Source organism: Mangifera indica, chromosome 8 (genome assembly GCF_011075055.1).
Source record: "Mangifera indica cultivar Alphonso chromosome 8, CATAS_Mindica_2.1, whole genome shotgun sequence".
In the NCBI taxonomy this organism is placed as follows: Eukaryota; Viridiplantae; Streptophyta; class Magnoliopsida; order Sapindales; family Anacardiaceae; genus Mangifera; species Mangifera indica.
In genome coordinates this window covers 9,239,299-9,253,720 of record NC_058144.1, presented here as the reverse complement: position 1 = coordinate 9,253,720, position 14,422 = coordinate 9,239,299, and the positions used below count along the sequence as shown (strand labels likewise).

The window sequence follows — 14,422 nt, the reverse complement described above, 5'->3', positions numbered from 1 at the left end:
AAAAATATATATATTATTTTATTATTATATAAAAATTAATAGATATAAAAATATTTTTTATTATTTTAATTAAAAATTAAGAGTATATTTACCTTAAAAATATATTATATAAAGTTAAAATAATAACAAAATTAATATTATAATTTTATTATTTAAAGTAAAAATAGTGATTAAATTAATTTTTATTTATAATAAAAAATTATCAAAACCTTTTATTAATAATAAAAGATAAATTAACAAGATAAAGATAAAAAACTCTATCCGAACACCCTTACATGGTGGCCTGATCCCAAATCTTTATGGGATAAGAGTATAATTTATCATTGGCTTTATTTATACTTGTATTAAAATACTTTTTTATTTTTAATTAAAAATAATATAAATTAAGGAACAAAAATTATTTAATGAGATACAAAATTTTAAAAGATGAAGTGAGAAAATGAGTTTTTAAAACTTAAAAAGTAGGAATTTACCATTTCATCCAACCCTGGATGGGAAATTAGTGAAAACTGGCTTTTTTTAATATCATGTCAATTCATCAAATCTTGGGCGGGAAAGAGTCATTTGGCCTAAGAATCAAATCAGAGGCAAATAGCTAAAGTTGGCGAAACAATCACAGCAGCAACTGTCCATTCTCGCATACTAAAATAAAAATCCGCTTTTCTAACGGTCACCAAACAGACGCAGTTCTCTCAATTTCTATCCTCTGACAAACAACACTTTGAGTTGGTTTTTCTCTGAGTCTGCCTCACCAGGTCTGGTGTCATTTCATCTCTGCCTCTTTCTCTTTCCATGTTTTCTCATTTTCAATTGAGTTATGCGTTTATGTTATTTGCGTTTTATTTTAGAATTCGGATCTCTTCTCTGTGAATTGTCTACTTATTTGGTCGATGGAACCGAGGATATGAGGAATAACTGATTTTCTGTTGTGCTAATAAATGAAAGCATTTAATGGACGATCTAATTTGCATTGATGTTGTGGTTTTTATATATAGAGTTTAGAAGATGGGATCAGGTCAATGGTTGATGGCGAAAAGGGCTAGTTTCAGGAGTGATTCATTCTTAGACAATGAGAATGTGCCAGAAACTGGTTGTCTTTCGATTGTTGTTCTTGGTGCTTCCGGTGACCTTGCTAAGAAGAAGACTTTTCCTGCTCTCTTCAATCTCTACAGCCAGGTTTCGTCACCAAACTCTCTCTTTGGATCATATCAATTTTTAGTCCATACGAAGGAAAAAAAAACAGTGGAATTGCGTGCATGCACCTCTAGTTAGTGTCCTCATATTTATTAGATGGTCAATTTCTGAGGTAACTTGATGCATATTGTGCTATATTATTTGTTCAATCTTGATATGATGTAGCCTGGTTTTTTATTTGAAAATAAAAAACCTTATTTTTTGCTGTTTATGTGAGTGAAATGCTTCTGAGTTTAATAGTTCGTTCATATATATTTATTAATCTATAGATTGCTGATTTTTTGTGTCGTTAGGTTCTTTTTATCTGTTTAAGAAAGCTCATGGACTGTTATATATGCTTGATATGGGGAAGATTAGATTATAGTTTTGTTTGCATTTGATAAGATAATGTTTGATTGGTGTACATCTTTTAAGAATCATGCGTGGGTTACTTTAGGTTGGTGCTGTTTTGTGCAGGGATTTTTAACATCAAATGATGTTCACATTTTTGGCTATGCAAGGACTAAGATTTCAGATGATCAGCTGAGAAATCGCATCCGTGGGTGAGATAATTTTGAATTTCTCACTCTTAAGTCTTTGACGCCTGAAATGTTTGATAATCTTTATTTGATCTGGGTTAATAATATGAGAAGGAACATTAATGTTTTGTGTTACTGATGACTTCTTTCTCAGAGTTCATATTAATTGATTTTTGAGAAATAACTGCAGATGTCTTACCAGTTCCAAAGAAGAGGAAGTATCAGAGTTTTTGCAACTGGTTCATACCCCCTACAATCTACTATCTGATTCTATTTTTGTATCTGATTCTATTTTTATCATTTCAGTTATGATGCTCTGTGGTAACATGTCATTGGTGTAAGCTTTGTTGTAGATTAAATATGTAAGTGGTTCTTATGATACCGACGAGGGCTTTCAGCTGCTGGACAAGGAAATTTCAGAACATGAATTCTCAAAAAACAGTGTAGAAGTATCATCCCGCAGACTTTTCTATCTTGCACTTCCCCCGTCAGTATATCCATCTGTATGCAGGATGATTAAGCAGTGTTGCATGGATAAATGTAGGTCCTTTGAATTTTATATTCTAAAACCGCCTTTGTGCAGAAATTGATAATTAAATTTGTACTTTTTTCTATTTCCTCGAATATAGAGGTTGTGATTCATTTTTCTAGTTTAACCAATCTGTATAGATCACCTCAATGATTGCATTGATTTGTTAAAAAACAGTTCTCTCGTTGCATTGTGATAAGAAATGCTATAAGAGAGCTGCTTATCTTCCTACAATAAACTATAAAGTAACAAATAGATGTAGTCTAATTACATATACAACCACTGCCCTTGATTATGGGTTCTTCTCCTTTGCTCCAGTAACAAGTCCTTCCTTCACCGGAAGCATTTTTTATTATATGGAGTTGATGCAACCACTGAATTCCTCCGGGCTGTCGTAGTTTCCAACTTGAGTGGGGTTGCATTGTTGGCATCCACAATCTCCAGAGTGTTAGTCCGCTGGTGGAAATCATCATCATCATCTCAGTGCCAGTAATTTGGATATCTGACTTGTTATGATAGTCTAGTAGTAGACCTAAGTAATTTAAATTGCTATTTATCTTTTATATCTAAAGGGCAGTCTTTCAGTTGGAATCTTTCTTGTCACACTTAGTGGGCAACTTTGAATTACACGAATATCTGTTATTCTGTTTTTACAGTATACATCTAGGTTCAATTACTAGTCGATATTCAGCTTTGGAAGTTATTACTTTAAACTGACTTTTAGCAAAAAATTATATGCCCTAAAGTTTCAGCATCAATGCTTCAAGCCATTTTTCCTTGTAATTTTGGTATTTCATTGACAATCAACAATGCTTTTTATTAATAGTTCAAACTGCAGTTACTCTAAGTTTGATCTTCTGAATGGAAGTGCTGATATTGCATCAGTTCAAAAAGCATGTTAGCATTTGAGGATCTAATAACTGTAATGTATGTATAATCCTTTCCAGCTAATCTTGGTGGATGGACTAGGATTGTTGTTGAGAAGCCATTTGGCAAGGATTTGGCCTCAGCTGAGGAACTTAGTGACCAGATAGGAGAGTTGTTTGATGAATCACAAATTTACCGTATTGATCACTATTTGGGAAAGGAATTGGTGCAAAACTTGGTAAGATGCACAAATAGGTACTTAGTTATTGTTTATCTAATTTTGTAAGCTCAACTTATTCCTACCTCTATGTTATCTGCAGCTGGTAATTCGCTTTGCAAATCGTTTCTTTATGCCTCTCTGGAATCGTGACAACATTGACAATGTACAGGTGAGAATTTTGCCATCAAGTATTAATATAGGATGGTAATTGAACTGAGTTGAGGCATTAAAGTTACATAACTATCGATAAGGCTAGGTTAGGAACTAGAAATATTTTGGCATAAACATAGAATGGTGGATTTTTTAAAGTACTAAAGGCAACGAATTTAACATATATCTTCTTTGTTTGTTTTGCAGATTGTCTTTAGGGAGGATTTTGGAACTGATGGTCGAGGAGGATATTTTGATGAATATGGGTATTGCTAGATTAGTAATAACTGTCAATTCTATTTGCACTTTTAAAGGACATGTTTCTTGTGCATTAAAACTTGAGTACACTTCTTTTATCCCTTTGAAGCTAGTTTCATCAATAGTTGAGAAAAAAAATTTGACAAATAAATAACTCTCCGTAGTTTTAAAGGTGACCCACCGCCTTATGAAAAAAATATAGAGAATGAGACCTGCTGCTGCTTGATGTTTAACAGTTATGAAATTGATGAGTAATCATGCATTAATTGCATTTATGTTTACATTTTTTACAGGATTATCCGAGATATTATTCAGAATCATCTTTTACAGGTAAGGCCATATATCGAATCAAAATATTCTTTGGCTTTGTGCAGTTAAAAAGTCATCATTCTGTCAATGATTCAAATTCCATATTGGATAATTTCTCTTAATGTTGAAACATTCAGAAGTAAGAATATGATTTGCTTTTAGGGTGTATTTAGTTTATGTAATATTTTATAATAAAAAATAAAATATTACCTTAAAAATAGAGTATTTAAAAAATTATTAGGTATAAATTATTACTATAATTGATTAAATTTAATAAAAAATAATAAGTACAAATAATTAGTATGTTTAGTTAGAAATAATAAAAGAATATTAAGATATTATTTTATTCAAATGACCGTAGATATAATTATTCTAAAATATTTTTTATGAAACTTGTTATATTAATTAAAAATGAGTATATTTTTGTCCTAAAAAAATTACATAATAAAGTTAAAATTATAACAAAATTAAAATTACTTTAATAGGTAAAACTAATAATAAGATTACTATTTATATTATTTTTTATATCACTATTGATAATAAAAAATAATTATTAAAATAATTTATTATTTATAAATTAAATAAAGTAATATAAATAATAATAAATAGTTTACTTGAGTAATATTTTATTCTCAGTAATCAAATGTCATCATATTAGTGTCTAATTCGAAGTTTAAGTGATCTATTTATTTAATGGAATGCATTCGGAGGAAGGAAAGGTTATACTTACAGTTTCACGCTCTCATTTATATTTTGGTATTCCACCAACTTCAGGTTCTTTCTCTTGTTGCTATGGAAAAGCCTGTCTCTTTGAAACCTGAGCACATCCGAGATGAGAAAGTGAAGGTGTGACACTTGTAAATTTTTACTTCATTATCAAAAAGCATTTACAAACATGTATTCTGCCATTAATATTCATGCTACAAAGGCCTCTGTAATTTTAATTGAACCAAGATGTTTCACCATTTATATTCCCATTTTCCTTTTGTGATGATATACAGACGGAACAAGGATTGTTTTGTTTATGGTTTCAGATTATAAGCTGTTCATATACATGATGACTGATGTGCCCCTCATTAGATTTCTTTTTGTTTTTACAAAACTATAATTTATCATAGTCCCATACGTATCTCTGTCATATTACTGCTGATTATTATGTGAAACTCAGGTTCTCCAATCGGTACTCCCAATCAATGATGAAGATGTTGTTCTTGGACAATACGATGGCTATAGGGATGATCCAACAGTTCCTGACCACTCAAATACCCCAACTTTTGCTACTGTGGTTTTGCACATACATAATGAAAGATGGGAAGGTATTATGAATTTCTAGTCTATTTTTTTCCTCTCCAGAACTTAATACAGTTCAGTGGAAACAGGCTGTGAACTTTCTATTTTGGAAATTGCTTCTTATCTTGCATAGGCACATCTGTGATAGTTATCTAATGCATTGAATTGACCTAGACACATTCATGACTCCATTTTTTTTCCATTGCCACTGCTAATTTACTTATTTATCTCTCTTTTTAGGTGTTCCCTTTATATTAAAGGCAGGGAAAGCATTGAGTTCAAGGAAAGCAGAGATACGTGTTCAATTTAAGGATGTTCCTGGTGATATATTCAAATGTATGGCACTAAACCTAAAATTCTGGTGATTTATGCATAGAAGCTATAGGCATACAGGTTTTAAGGTCCGTTTAGTATAATTGCTTCAAAAGAGATTATGGAAGTAGATCTTATCGAAGTAGGATTATAAAAATAGATCTATTATAAAATAAATTATTGGTTATGTCAAATTTAAAAGTACTTTCTAGGAATAATTTTAAAAATGGTTTCATTGTAAAGAGAAGGATAAAATAGTTTTTGTAAAATAATATTGGGATATCTTATATTTTGGGTGTGATTTCTGAGTGTTAACACATTATTCTCAGCAACTGAACCATTCTATACAAAAATTAATGGTTGCTCTTAATCAGTAAAATAGCTCGTTGTTAAGTCAATATGATGAATGACTTTTTTGTTCACCTGTATGATTGTGTGAATCATTATAGTTTAAATGCTATTTCATTTGTGTAGATACCTGAAAACCATTATCCAAGTGCTAACATTCTTTTATATCTAGGCCGAAAGCAAGGAAGAAATGAAATTGTAATACGCCTTCAACCGTCAGAAGCCATTTACATGAAGCTGGCAGTAAGTATTTCAGATTTCAGCATTGTGATAGCTATTCTCATAGTTACCATTACTTTTCTGTTGAAGATATTGCTTGTACTCTTAAATTCTGAGTTGAGTTGGATGGCCTGCCTTTTTACATATTGTTCATTTGCATAATAAAGGAATTTGATTTGTTTGATGGTGGAGAAAAAAGTACTTTTTTTTCCCTGAAATAGAATCTACTCTCCCAATGGAGTCACATGAATCCACATATTCATACCCAATAATCTAAGAGCTGAAGGGATTCAATTTGCAGACCTAGTCACTTAGAATTAATCTCTCAGTTGTTGAAACCGTTGCGTGAAGAACTTTTGGATCTTTGTTCATGTCTGCTGAGTTGCTGTCTGCCTCACATGCAGGTCAAGCAGCCTGGTTTGGAGATGTCCACGGTACAAAGTGAACTAGACTTGTCATATAGTCAACGTTATCAAAATGTTATAATCCCGGAGGCTTATGAGCGCCTTATTCTTGACACGTATGATCCTGATCTTATAAGAGTTATTTACACATCCTCAGTGCAATAATGATATTGATACACCATTGTTTAAATTAAGTTTATAACTTGTCATACATAAATTTGATCATAACACTGGAAATCATTGACAGTATTCGAGGCGATCAGCAGCATTTTGTTCGCAGAGATGAGTTGAAGGTAAAAATTTTCTGCCCGATTAAATTTCTAGACCCATAGCTCCACAACACACCTTAACAATTCTATTGTTTAAATTATCAGGCAGCCTGGGAGATTTTCACACCTCTTCTTCACAGAATTGACAACGGGGAAATGAAGCCATTAGCGTACAAACCAGGCAGCCGCGGTCCTGCTGAAGCAGATGAGCTTCTAGCCAAAGCTGGTTATGTTCAAACACGTGGGTATATATGGATTCCTCCCACCTTATAGAGAGATTTTAGCATGCCCAATAAATGCCGTCTAAGTTGAGTTTTCGTTAGCGCAAATTGTAACTCATCACTAATATAGCGCAATGTTAAACGATCTATTCCCCTGGGCCACCTATCAACAGATTGTTGAAAAAACAAGCTATTTTTCAGCTGAAATCTTTCTCAGCTGTCTGGTCCAGAATAAGAATCTGTTGTGTGTAAAACATGCTTGAATTTCCGTATCACAATGCTTTCTGGGCATTGATGCATTTTTGGGTAATTGAAGTTTCAATTTCTTCTCCGAAAAGCTACTCGATACTTTTGTTGAGAAGGACTTCAGATCTTACTTTAGTCCGATTGCTAATGCTTAGCAAAGAAGCAACATTAGTGTTTAAAGTATCTTCTTCGAGTGGGCTTACATGTGGGTGATTTTCTGAGTGTTCAAATGTAGCACATTTTAATGTTTGATTTGGATAAGATCATTGTTTGAATAAGCGTGAAACTTCGCATGGAAGTCAAATTTATGTCCCCACTTTGGGCAATTACCTTTTTCCAATTTCTGAAATAACTATTTGTATTTATAATATGAGCAATATTATGTGTACATAAATAATATATCATCATATAATTAAATGTTATTTTATCTTTAATTTAAAATTACATAATCAAACAATAACACATCATTTATATACTTATTTTGTATACCTAAATTATGTAAATATAATTTTATTATTATGATATATATTAAAAAAAAAATCTTCTCCAAATCTCAGAAAAGGGATAAAGATCAGACATATTTTAAATGAATAATATTATGTGTATAAATAATTATATATTATCATATGATTAGATAATTAAAAATTAAAAATAAAATAATATCTATATATATAATAATACATTATTATTTATAAATAAAATTATATATATAATATTATTACTTTAAATTATCGGGATGACATCATAAATGCTTCCAACGCTTTATGAGGGTATATATGAAAATTCACTGCTGCTGCATAATATAAAATTTCCTGTACTCATACTGTAAAATTCATATAAAAGAACTGGAATCAAACCAGAACCAAAACTAGAACCGTTTCTCTTTCGGTGAATTATTATTATTATTTTTGCTGGGCGGTAAAATGTGTGAAGAAATAATATAAAATCATAGTTTCAACATCAGAATATTTGGCAAGTTAAGCGTCTTTGACTCTTGTGTTGTTTGTGGCTAAGTGAGGTGGGCTTCTTCCACACGCCAAGGAGCCAAGCCGACACAACTGTCACTAACAGCGTTTTGTCTTTGGGTTGAACGTAGCTAACTTGTCTTGCAAGGATTTTTTTTCACTTTAGTTTTGATTCTCTCTCTCTCCCCCGCGCTAAAATCTTAGAGTATTACATTTTGGAAGAGAAGTATTATAGGTATAATTTTTTTAATATATAAATGATATATTATTATATAATTAAATAATATTTTATTTATAATTTAAAATAATTTAATTATATTATAATATATTATTTATATTTAATTATATAATTAAATATATATATATTAAGATCCTAAAAATTAATAAAATATTAAAGTTTTTAAAATAATATTAAAATAATAGTTATAAATTTAATCATTATGTCTCAAATTTACTCGTATAATAAATACAGATAAAATCTTCAGTTAACAAGAAAAAAGTGTGTACATTGAAATTAAAAAAAAAAAATTACCCCAGATTCTAAATTTACTTATCTAATAAATACAAATGATCTTGATTAACCAAAAAAAAAGTGTGTATAAAATGTTTCCATATGCATTATTTCATTACGAACATATTGTTATGCCAAAATTTAGACATTAAAAATGAGATCATCTTCCTCATTCATCTTAGGCTTGTAGTTTAATCACATAATTCAATCATGATTAATATCTAATACTGACATTGATTATAATGGCCCATTAGTTGAGGCATTTCATTTCTATTTACGTCACACCACCACAAATTCAAATTACCAATTAGTTAGTTGGCCTTACCACTTTTGATTGTGACCTAAACATTTCTATGGTCAATTTGCATTATACTTTTGTCCCTTTTTGGACATTTTATATATATATGTGGTAATAGTTTAATTCTCTCGTAATTTGAAAAATGGCCGAATGATTGGATTGAACTTTGTTGAAATTACCTTTTCACCCTTTAAGTTTCAAAAGTTCTCTTATCTCATTTTTTTTTTTCATTTGTTCTCTTTTTTTAATTGTCTTAAAATAAGGAGTTAGTGCATTCCGAGGCAACTATTTTTAGATTTGAGATGTGAGTTGTGAGTTAATACCTTATAAATTTCTCAAAACAAATAATTTTTGTATAAATTTAATAATTAAGTTGAGTAATAATTAATATATATATATATATATATATAAAATTTTTGTATATAAATAACGATATATTATTATATGATTAAATAATTAAAAATAAAATAAATTTAATTATATTATAATATATTTTTATTTGTGTTTAAAGTTATATATTTAATTTAATTTAATTAAGTTTTATAAATATCCTGTTGCTAATTAATTTTTCTAATGTAATATTTAATATCATACGTATGCGCATACGTATATTTGGAAACTTTAGAGCGATATCCTCGAGCACATTTCGCTCTAAAGTTAAGGCAAAACCAGACTCCCGGCTTTGTTTTCCTGATTTAGTGTAGAAGAGGGAGAAGAGGCTTACCAGTCAAAAATCCCCTCATTGACATTATCTACCCTTCTTCTTCTTTCGCTTCCCCTTCTTTCTCTACGTAAACTTGTTCCCGTTTTATCTTCATACGCTTTTCTCCTCCCTGTAAAGTCTAACTTTCTCTCCTCTTTTATCCGACCCACTTCATCTTCTATAAACCCTTTGAAATATTCAATACAATCGAAGGTTTTCGTGTCCTGGATTTTGGTATGTTGAATTTTCGTGATAATATTTGGGGTTCGTGGGGTTTTAGCGGTTCAGGTAAGGAACCGGATAAAGGAATTGGTTTGGGTTGTGATTCATGGAGTTTTAGCAGTTTAGACAAGGACTTATTAGATAAGAAGTCAGAGGATAGTTTTGATCAAGAACTGGGAGGCGCTATGGATGAGTTGGCTATGCCTGCGTTCACGGCAATCATTCCAGATTTTGAGACAGATTTTGGAGATATATGGGGGTGTGAGAGTGAGAAACACAATGGAGATAAAAAATCCTTTTCTGGTCTCAATTTGTTGAGGTTTCAACAAGGGAAGGGTAACTTGCAGTTTGATGAAATATCGATTCCAATTAATAGTTTTAGTCAATTTGGGATTGGTAATAGGGTTTCTCATGGTGACTCTGGTTGTAGTGTGAATGTGAATGATGGGGTTGTTTGTAATAATCAGGCTAATGAAGTTTGTTTTGATTGTGGTGAAGGAGGTGTTCCCCATGATGCCTTATTTTTTGCTCTGGGTTATCTGGGAGTGAAGGACCTTCTTGCTGTTGAAAGAGTTTGTAGGTCTTTGCGTGATGCGGTGAGAAGTGATCCTCTGTTATGGAGGAGTATTCACATCAATCAACCGTTGTATCCGAAGATTGGTGACGATGCTCTTTTGAAGTTAACTGGCAGGGCAGCTGGTACTCTTCAATGCTTGATTCTCGAGAACTGTAATAAAATCACGGATAGTGGTTTGAAGCGTGTGCTTGAAAGCAATCCAGGGCTGAAGAAGGTCAATTCTTGTTTCTTTATTAGATTTTTTTTTCACCTTATCTATTTTTTATGCATATGATTGTTCATATAATTTGCTGATAATATGCCTGATGATTTTGCTAATATTCAAACCAAAGCTACTGTAATTTTATGATAAATAGGATGTTGTATTTAGATTCCATCTAGGTTAAGCAAACAGTTATAGGCAAGGTAGAGATTGTTAATGAATATTTTTTAACCTCATTTTGTAAAAAACTTTCTCTTAGCCTTCTCAGGTAACAATTGACAGATCAATCTTTTTCCTTTCTCCTATAATAGTTTAATACTTCAAACCCTTCACTCCAATGTTCATTGATGTAATTCTCTACCGGAACCTGGAAAGAAACTTCCATGTAAAGCTTAAAAAATCTGTCTTTATTTCTTTTCTGTGTTGCAAGAAGAAGAATGTATCTCAATCACGAAGAACACTCTATTGATAGTAAGCACATTACATAATTTCTCACTTAATTTCTGTATGTGGTGGTGATGAATCCTCCTCTTGATTGTTTATCAGCATCTATATGAAAATTTTGCATTCAATCCTTCGGTTTCTTGATAAGTGTTTGAACCTATTTCGCACTAAAGATAATAGAAAGCTTTATTTTATTGATACATTCAAATGGATAAAATGTCTGATTGTTAGAATGGATGTCTTCATCTTGACATTTGTATTAATATGACATATTTATTTTAGAAGTGATTCAAATTCTTGCTCATTGTTTGCAACTTGATATTTTGATTGGGATTTCCTTGTCTATTGTGCCTGTAATATTACTTTCTTGAAGCCTTTTGATTTATGTGAAGGTTGTCTTGAGAAGTAAGAAATATAGTGACAGTTAATCAATCAAGCTTTTGTCCTTTAAAACACATGTTAATGATTACCTTATTTTAATTTTTATATTTCCATTCTTCTTGAGTTCAATTCTTTGTAATATGATGAACCAACGGTTTTGGCTTTTTCTTGCAGCTTTGTGTTCCAAATTGTTTTAAACTCAGCATTGAGGGTATTTTGTCTAGTTTAAGAGCCTTCATGTCTGCTGGCACCCCAGGAATAAAGCACTTAAGAATTGGTGGACAAATGGGTATAACAGAGAAACAGTTTGAAGAATTCAAATGCTTGCTTGGTGGAGATGACAGTATGCAGGTGAGAACCCATAAACCAGAGTATTTTGGATTTGGAAATTTGTATCCTCCTTGTGATGATGATCGTGCCTTAGACATTGAGACATGTCCTAAATGCCAAAAACCGGGGCTAGTTTATGACTGCCCAAGAGATATTTGCCAGGCAAAAGATCATCTCCCTCAACTTTGTAGGGGTTGCAGGCTTTGCATAGCACGCTGTTTTTGTTGTGGGTGTTGTCTGGGGGACTTTGATTATGAGGAGACATTTTGCCTAGATATGCTATGTCGTGATTGTATTAAAAAGTGTGCTTCCTCTTCTAAGGGCACCATTATTTGTAAAGAGACAAGATACAAGTTATGCTTTTGTGGCTAGTGGAGAGGACATGTTGAGCTTCTTATCAGAAAAAGGATAAAAGAGAAAGGGAAAAAAGAGCTATTGAGAGGACCTATGGACTAGAATCTGCATGATTTGCTGTCCAGATAATTAGCGCAAACATTACGGACAGCCATTGACCCAGTGCTAGGATTTTCAAGCTGTAAAATATATGGCCACTGTGAATGGTATTGGCATTTTGCAACTTGCTACTGCTGTCTGAGGTGCTGGTTTGTGTTTGGTTGCTGAAATGGGGAAACAACAAAAATAAGAAGGAAAAAAAAAAGGAAAAGGAGTCATACTAGTAAAGAAATGAGGTGGTTGAAAAAAGAAGAAATGGAGACTTCACTGGGGAATGTCTTTAAAAACCAACTGCTGATATAGTTATTTGAATATTGTTGGATTATGAATCAAGGTTGCAGTATGTGATAATGGAACTGGAGTTTTTGGCTGTGTTGTAGTTGACCATGGCTTTGGCTTCGGCTTCGAGGACACTTAGTTGAATATGATGGAAAACAAAAACTGCATACATTTATGAATGCAATGTTCAACAGAGATTGAGTTGTGTTGTGATGCAGGAACTGAATATGGTGGGAAAAAGAAAGGAAAAGATGTGTAGTATGCGAATGCTGGTTTAACAGAGATTGAGTCGTCTTGTGTTGCAGGAGTTGTTCAGGGTGGAAAAAAAAAAAAATGTCTGGTTTGTTTTATTAGAGACAAGTGAAGAGTGGTTTGATTGTAGTCTGACATTCTTGCTTATTGCTATTGCTCTATAATCTAAAAATCTCTCTTTAAATCATTGTGAAGTTATATTATAATCAGTAAATATATTGAATTAATTAATTTTGTAAAACTAATGCAAGAAAAGCATATTTATTTGGTAATTGCTGTGTATTTTCTTAATTTAATAAAGAATACATAAGCTATTTTAATATTTAAATTATTTTGAATCAACTTAAAAATTTTATCACTTAAATCATTATTTTCAATGAAAAAAAAAATCAAACCATAACCTTAACTTCGACTAGTCTCAAATTTGTAATTTTATCGATTATAATTAAAAAATTATGATTAAAATAATATCAAAATAGTATAATTTAATTGAACACCAAATAGGTTAGATAATAATTAGAATAGTATAATCTCGATGTGATTTTAGTTGGAAACAAATTTATATTATTTAATTTAAATATCTTTAGGTTTAATTATTCTAAAATATTTTTTTATATTATTTATTATATTAATTAAAATGAAATTATTTTTCCCTTAAAAAATTAATAAATAAGAATATAGTTATAATAAAATCAAGAATAGTTTGGTAATTTTTTAATATTTAAAGTAAAAGTGATAATTATATTATCTCTTATATTATCTGACATATCGCTATTAATAGTAAAAGATTATTAGAATCTTTTATTACTTATAAATCAAATAAAATAATTTAAATAATAAAAGATATATTATTAAAATAATATTTATAAACCTGTAACCAAATGCCCCTCAAAGTAATAAATGTATATTTGTCTTTTGAGTATGTCTTAAAGATTAACAGTCTCACCTAAAGGTTTGGTCTTAAAACACTATTATATTCATTTAATACATAAATCATAATTTCTTATTCATAACTTAACTCTATTAACAGAAAAGAATTATGATGTAATATTATAAAGTTAAATTAACATATTAACTTCGGCTATTTCACTTTTTGAAATTATTATATTACCCCAAATTTAAACAAAATTTTAAAATATCTTATTAGATGTCAATTTGGTATCAACACTCTCATCTTACCCTTTCTGACTTTGACCCTCTTCTTTTAGGGCGATATATGTTAGCCAAAACAACATTTGAAAATGTTTTATCGACCCTTACCACTATTGAGTTGCCACTCTAACAAGTCACTTCACACTTTTAACCTACAAATTGTCTTTTTCGTCATCTAAACTTTTATCTTATTGGTTTCTTTAATCGTTGTTCGCCAAGGTTTGTTAGAATTCAAAAGCCTTAGAATTGTCTCTGTGTCGTAGAGTTAAAGTTTGAAATTTGGTCACAATGGACAAATC

At 30.9% G+C, this 14,422-nt stretch overlaps 2 protein-coding genes across 2 annotated transcripts; both read left to right on the top strand.

Moving 5' to 3' along the window:
- Positions 1–556: 556 nt before the first annotated feature.
- Positions 557–7,692, top strand: LOC123222616 (glucose-6-phosphate 1-dehydrogenase, cytoplasmic isoform-like). The gene is made up of 16 exons (XM_044645471.1): positions 557–755; positions 996–1,176; positions 1,651–1,736; positions 1,903–1,951; positions 2,066–2,252; positions 3,189–3,346; positions 3,429–3,497; positions 3,686–3,744; positions 4,030–4,066; positions 4,820–4,891; positions 5,214–5,361; positions 5,576–5,671; positions 6,168–6,238; positions 6,619–6,734; positions 6,866–6,911; positions 6,993–7,692. The coding sequence occupies exons 2-16, from the start codon at positions 1,006–1,008 to the stop codon at positions 7,158–7,160; spliced, it is 1,533 nt and encodes a 510-aa protein (XP_044501406.1). The 5' UTR covers positions 557–755; positions 996–1,005; the 3' UTR covers positions 7,161–7,692.
- A 2,056-nt stretch (positions 7,693–9,748) lies between these two features.
- Positions 9,749–13,158, top strand: LOC123224321 (F-box protein At3g27290-like). Its single transcript, XM_044647957.1, has 2 exons — positions 9,749–10,844; positions 11,832–13,158. Exons 1-2 carry the CDS (start codon positions 10,068–10,070, stop codon positions 12,357–12,359), a joined length of 1,305 nt encoding a protein of 434 aa, XP_044503892.1. The 5' UTR covers positions 9,749–10,067; the 3' UTR covers positions 12,360–13,158.
- Positions 13,159–14,422: the final 1,264 nt, after the last annotated feature.

What these genes read in the sequence shown, in the direction of transcription:
- LOC123222616 (XM_044645471.1), top strand. Translation starts at nt 1,006, where the DNA reads ATGGGATCAGGTCAATGGTTGATGGCGAAAAGGGCTAGTTTCAGGAGT. An exon ending in TCTTCAATCTCTACAGCCAG is followed by an intron (nt 1,177 to 1,650) that starts GTTTCGTCACCA and finishes TGTTTTGTGCAG; the next exon opens with GGATTTTTAACATCAAATGA. An exon ending in GGATATTTTGATGAATATGG is followed by an intron (nt 3,745 to 4,029) that starts GTATTGCTAGAT and finishes CATTTTTTACAG; the next exon opens with GATTATCCGAGATATTATTC.
- LOC123224321 (XM_044647957.1), top strand. Translation starts at nt 10,068, where the DNA reads ATGTTGAATTTTCGTGATAATATTTGGGGTTCGTGGGGTTTTAGCGGT. An exon ending in GCAATCCAGGGCTGAAGAAG is followed by an intron (nt 10,845 to 11,831) that starts GTCAATTCTTGT and finishes TTTTTCTTGCAG; the next exon opens with CTTTGTGTTCCAAATTGTTT.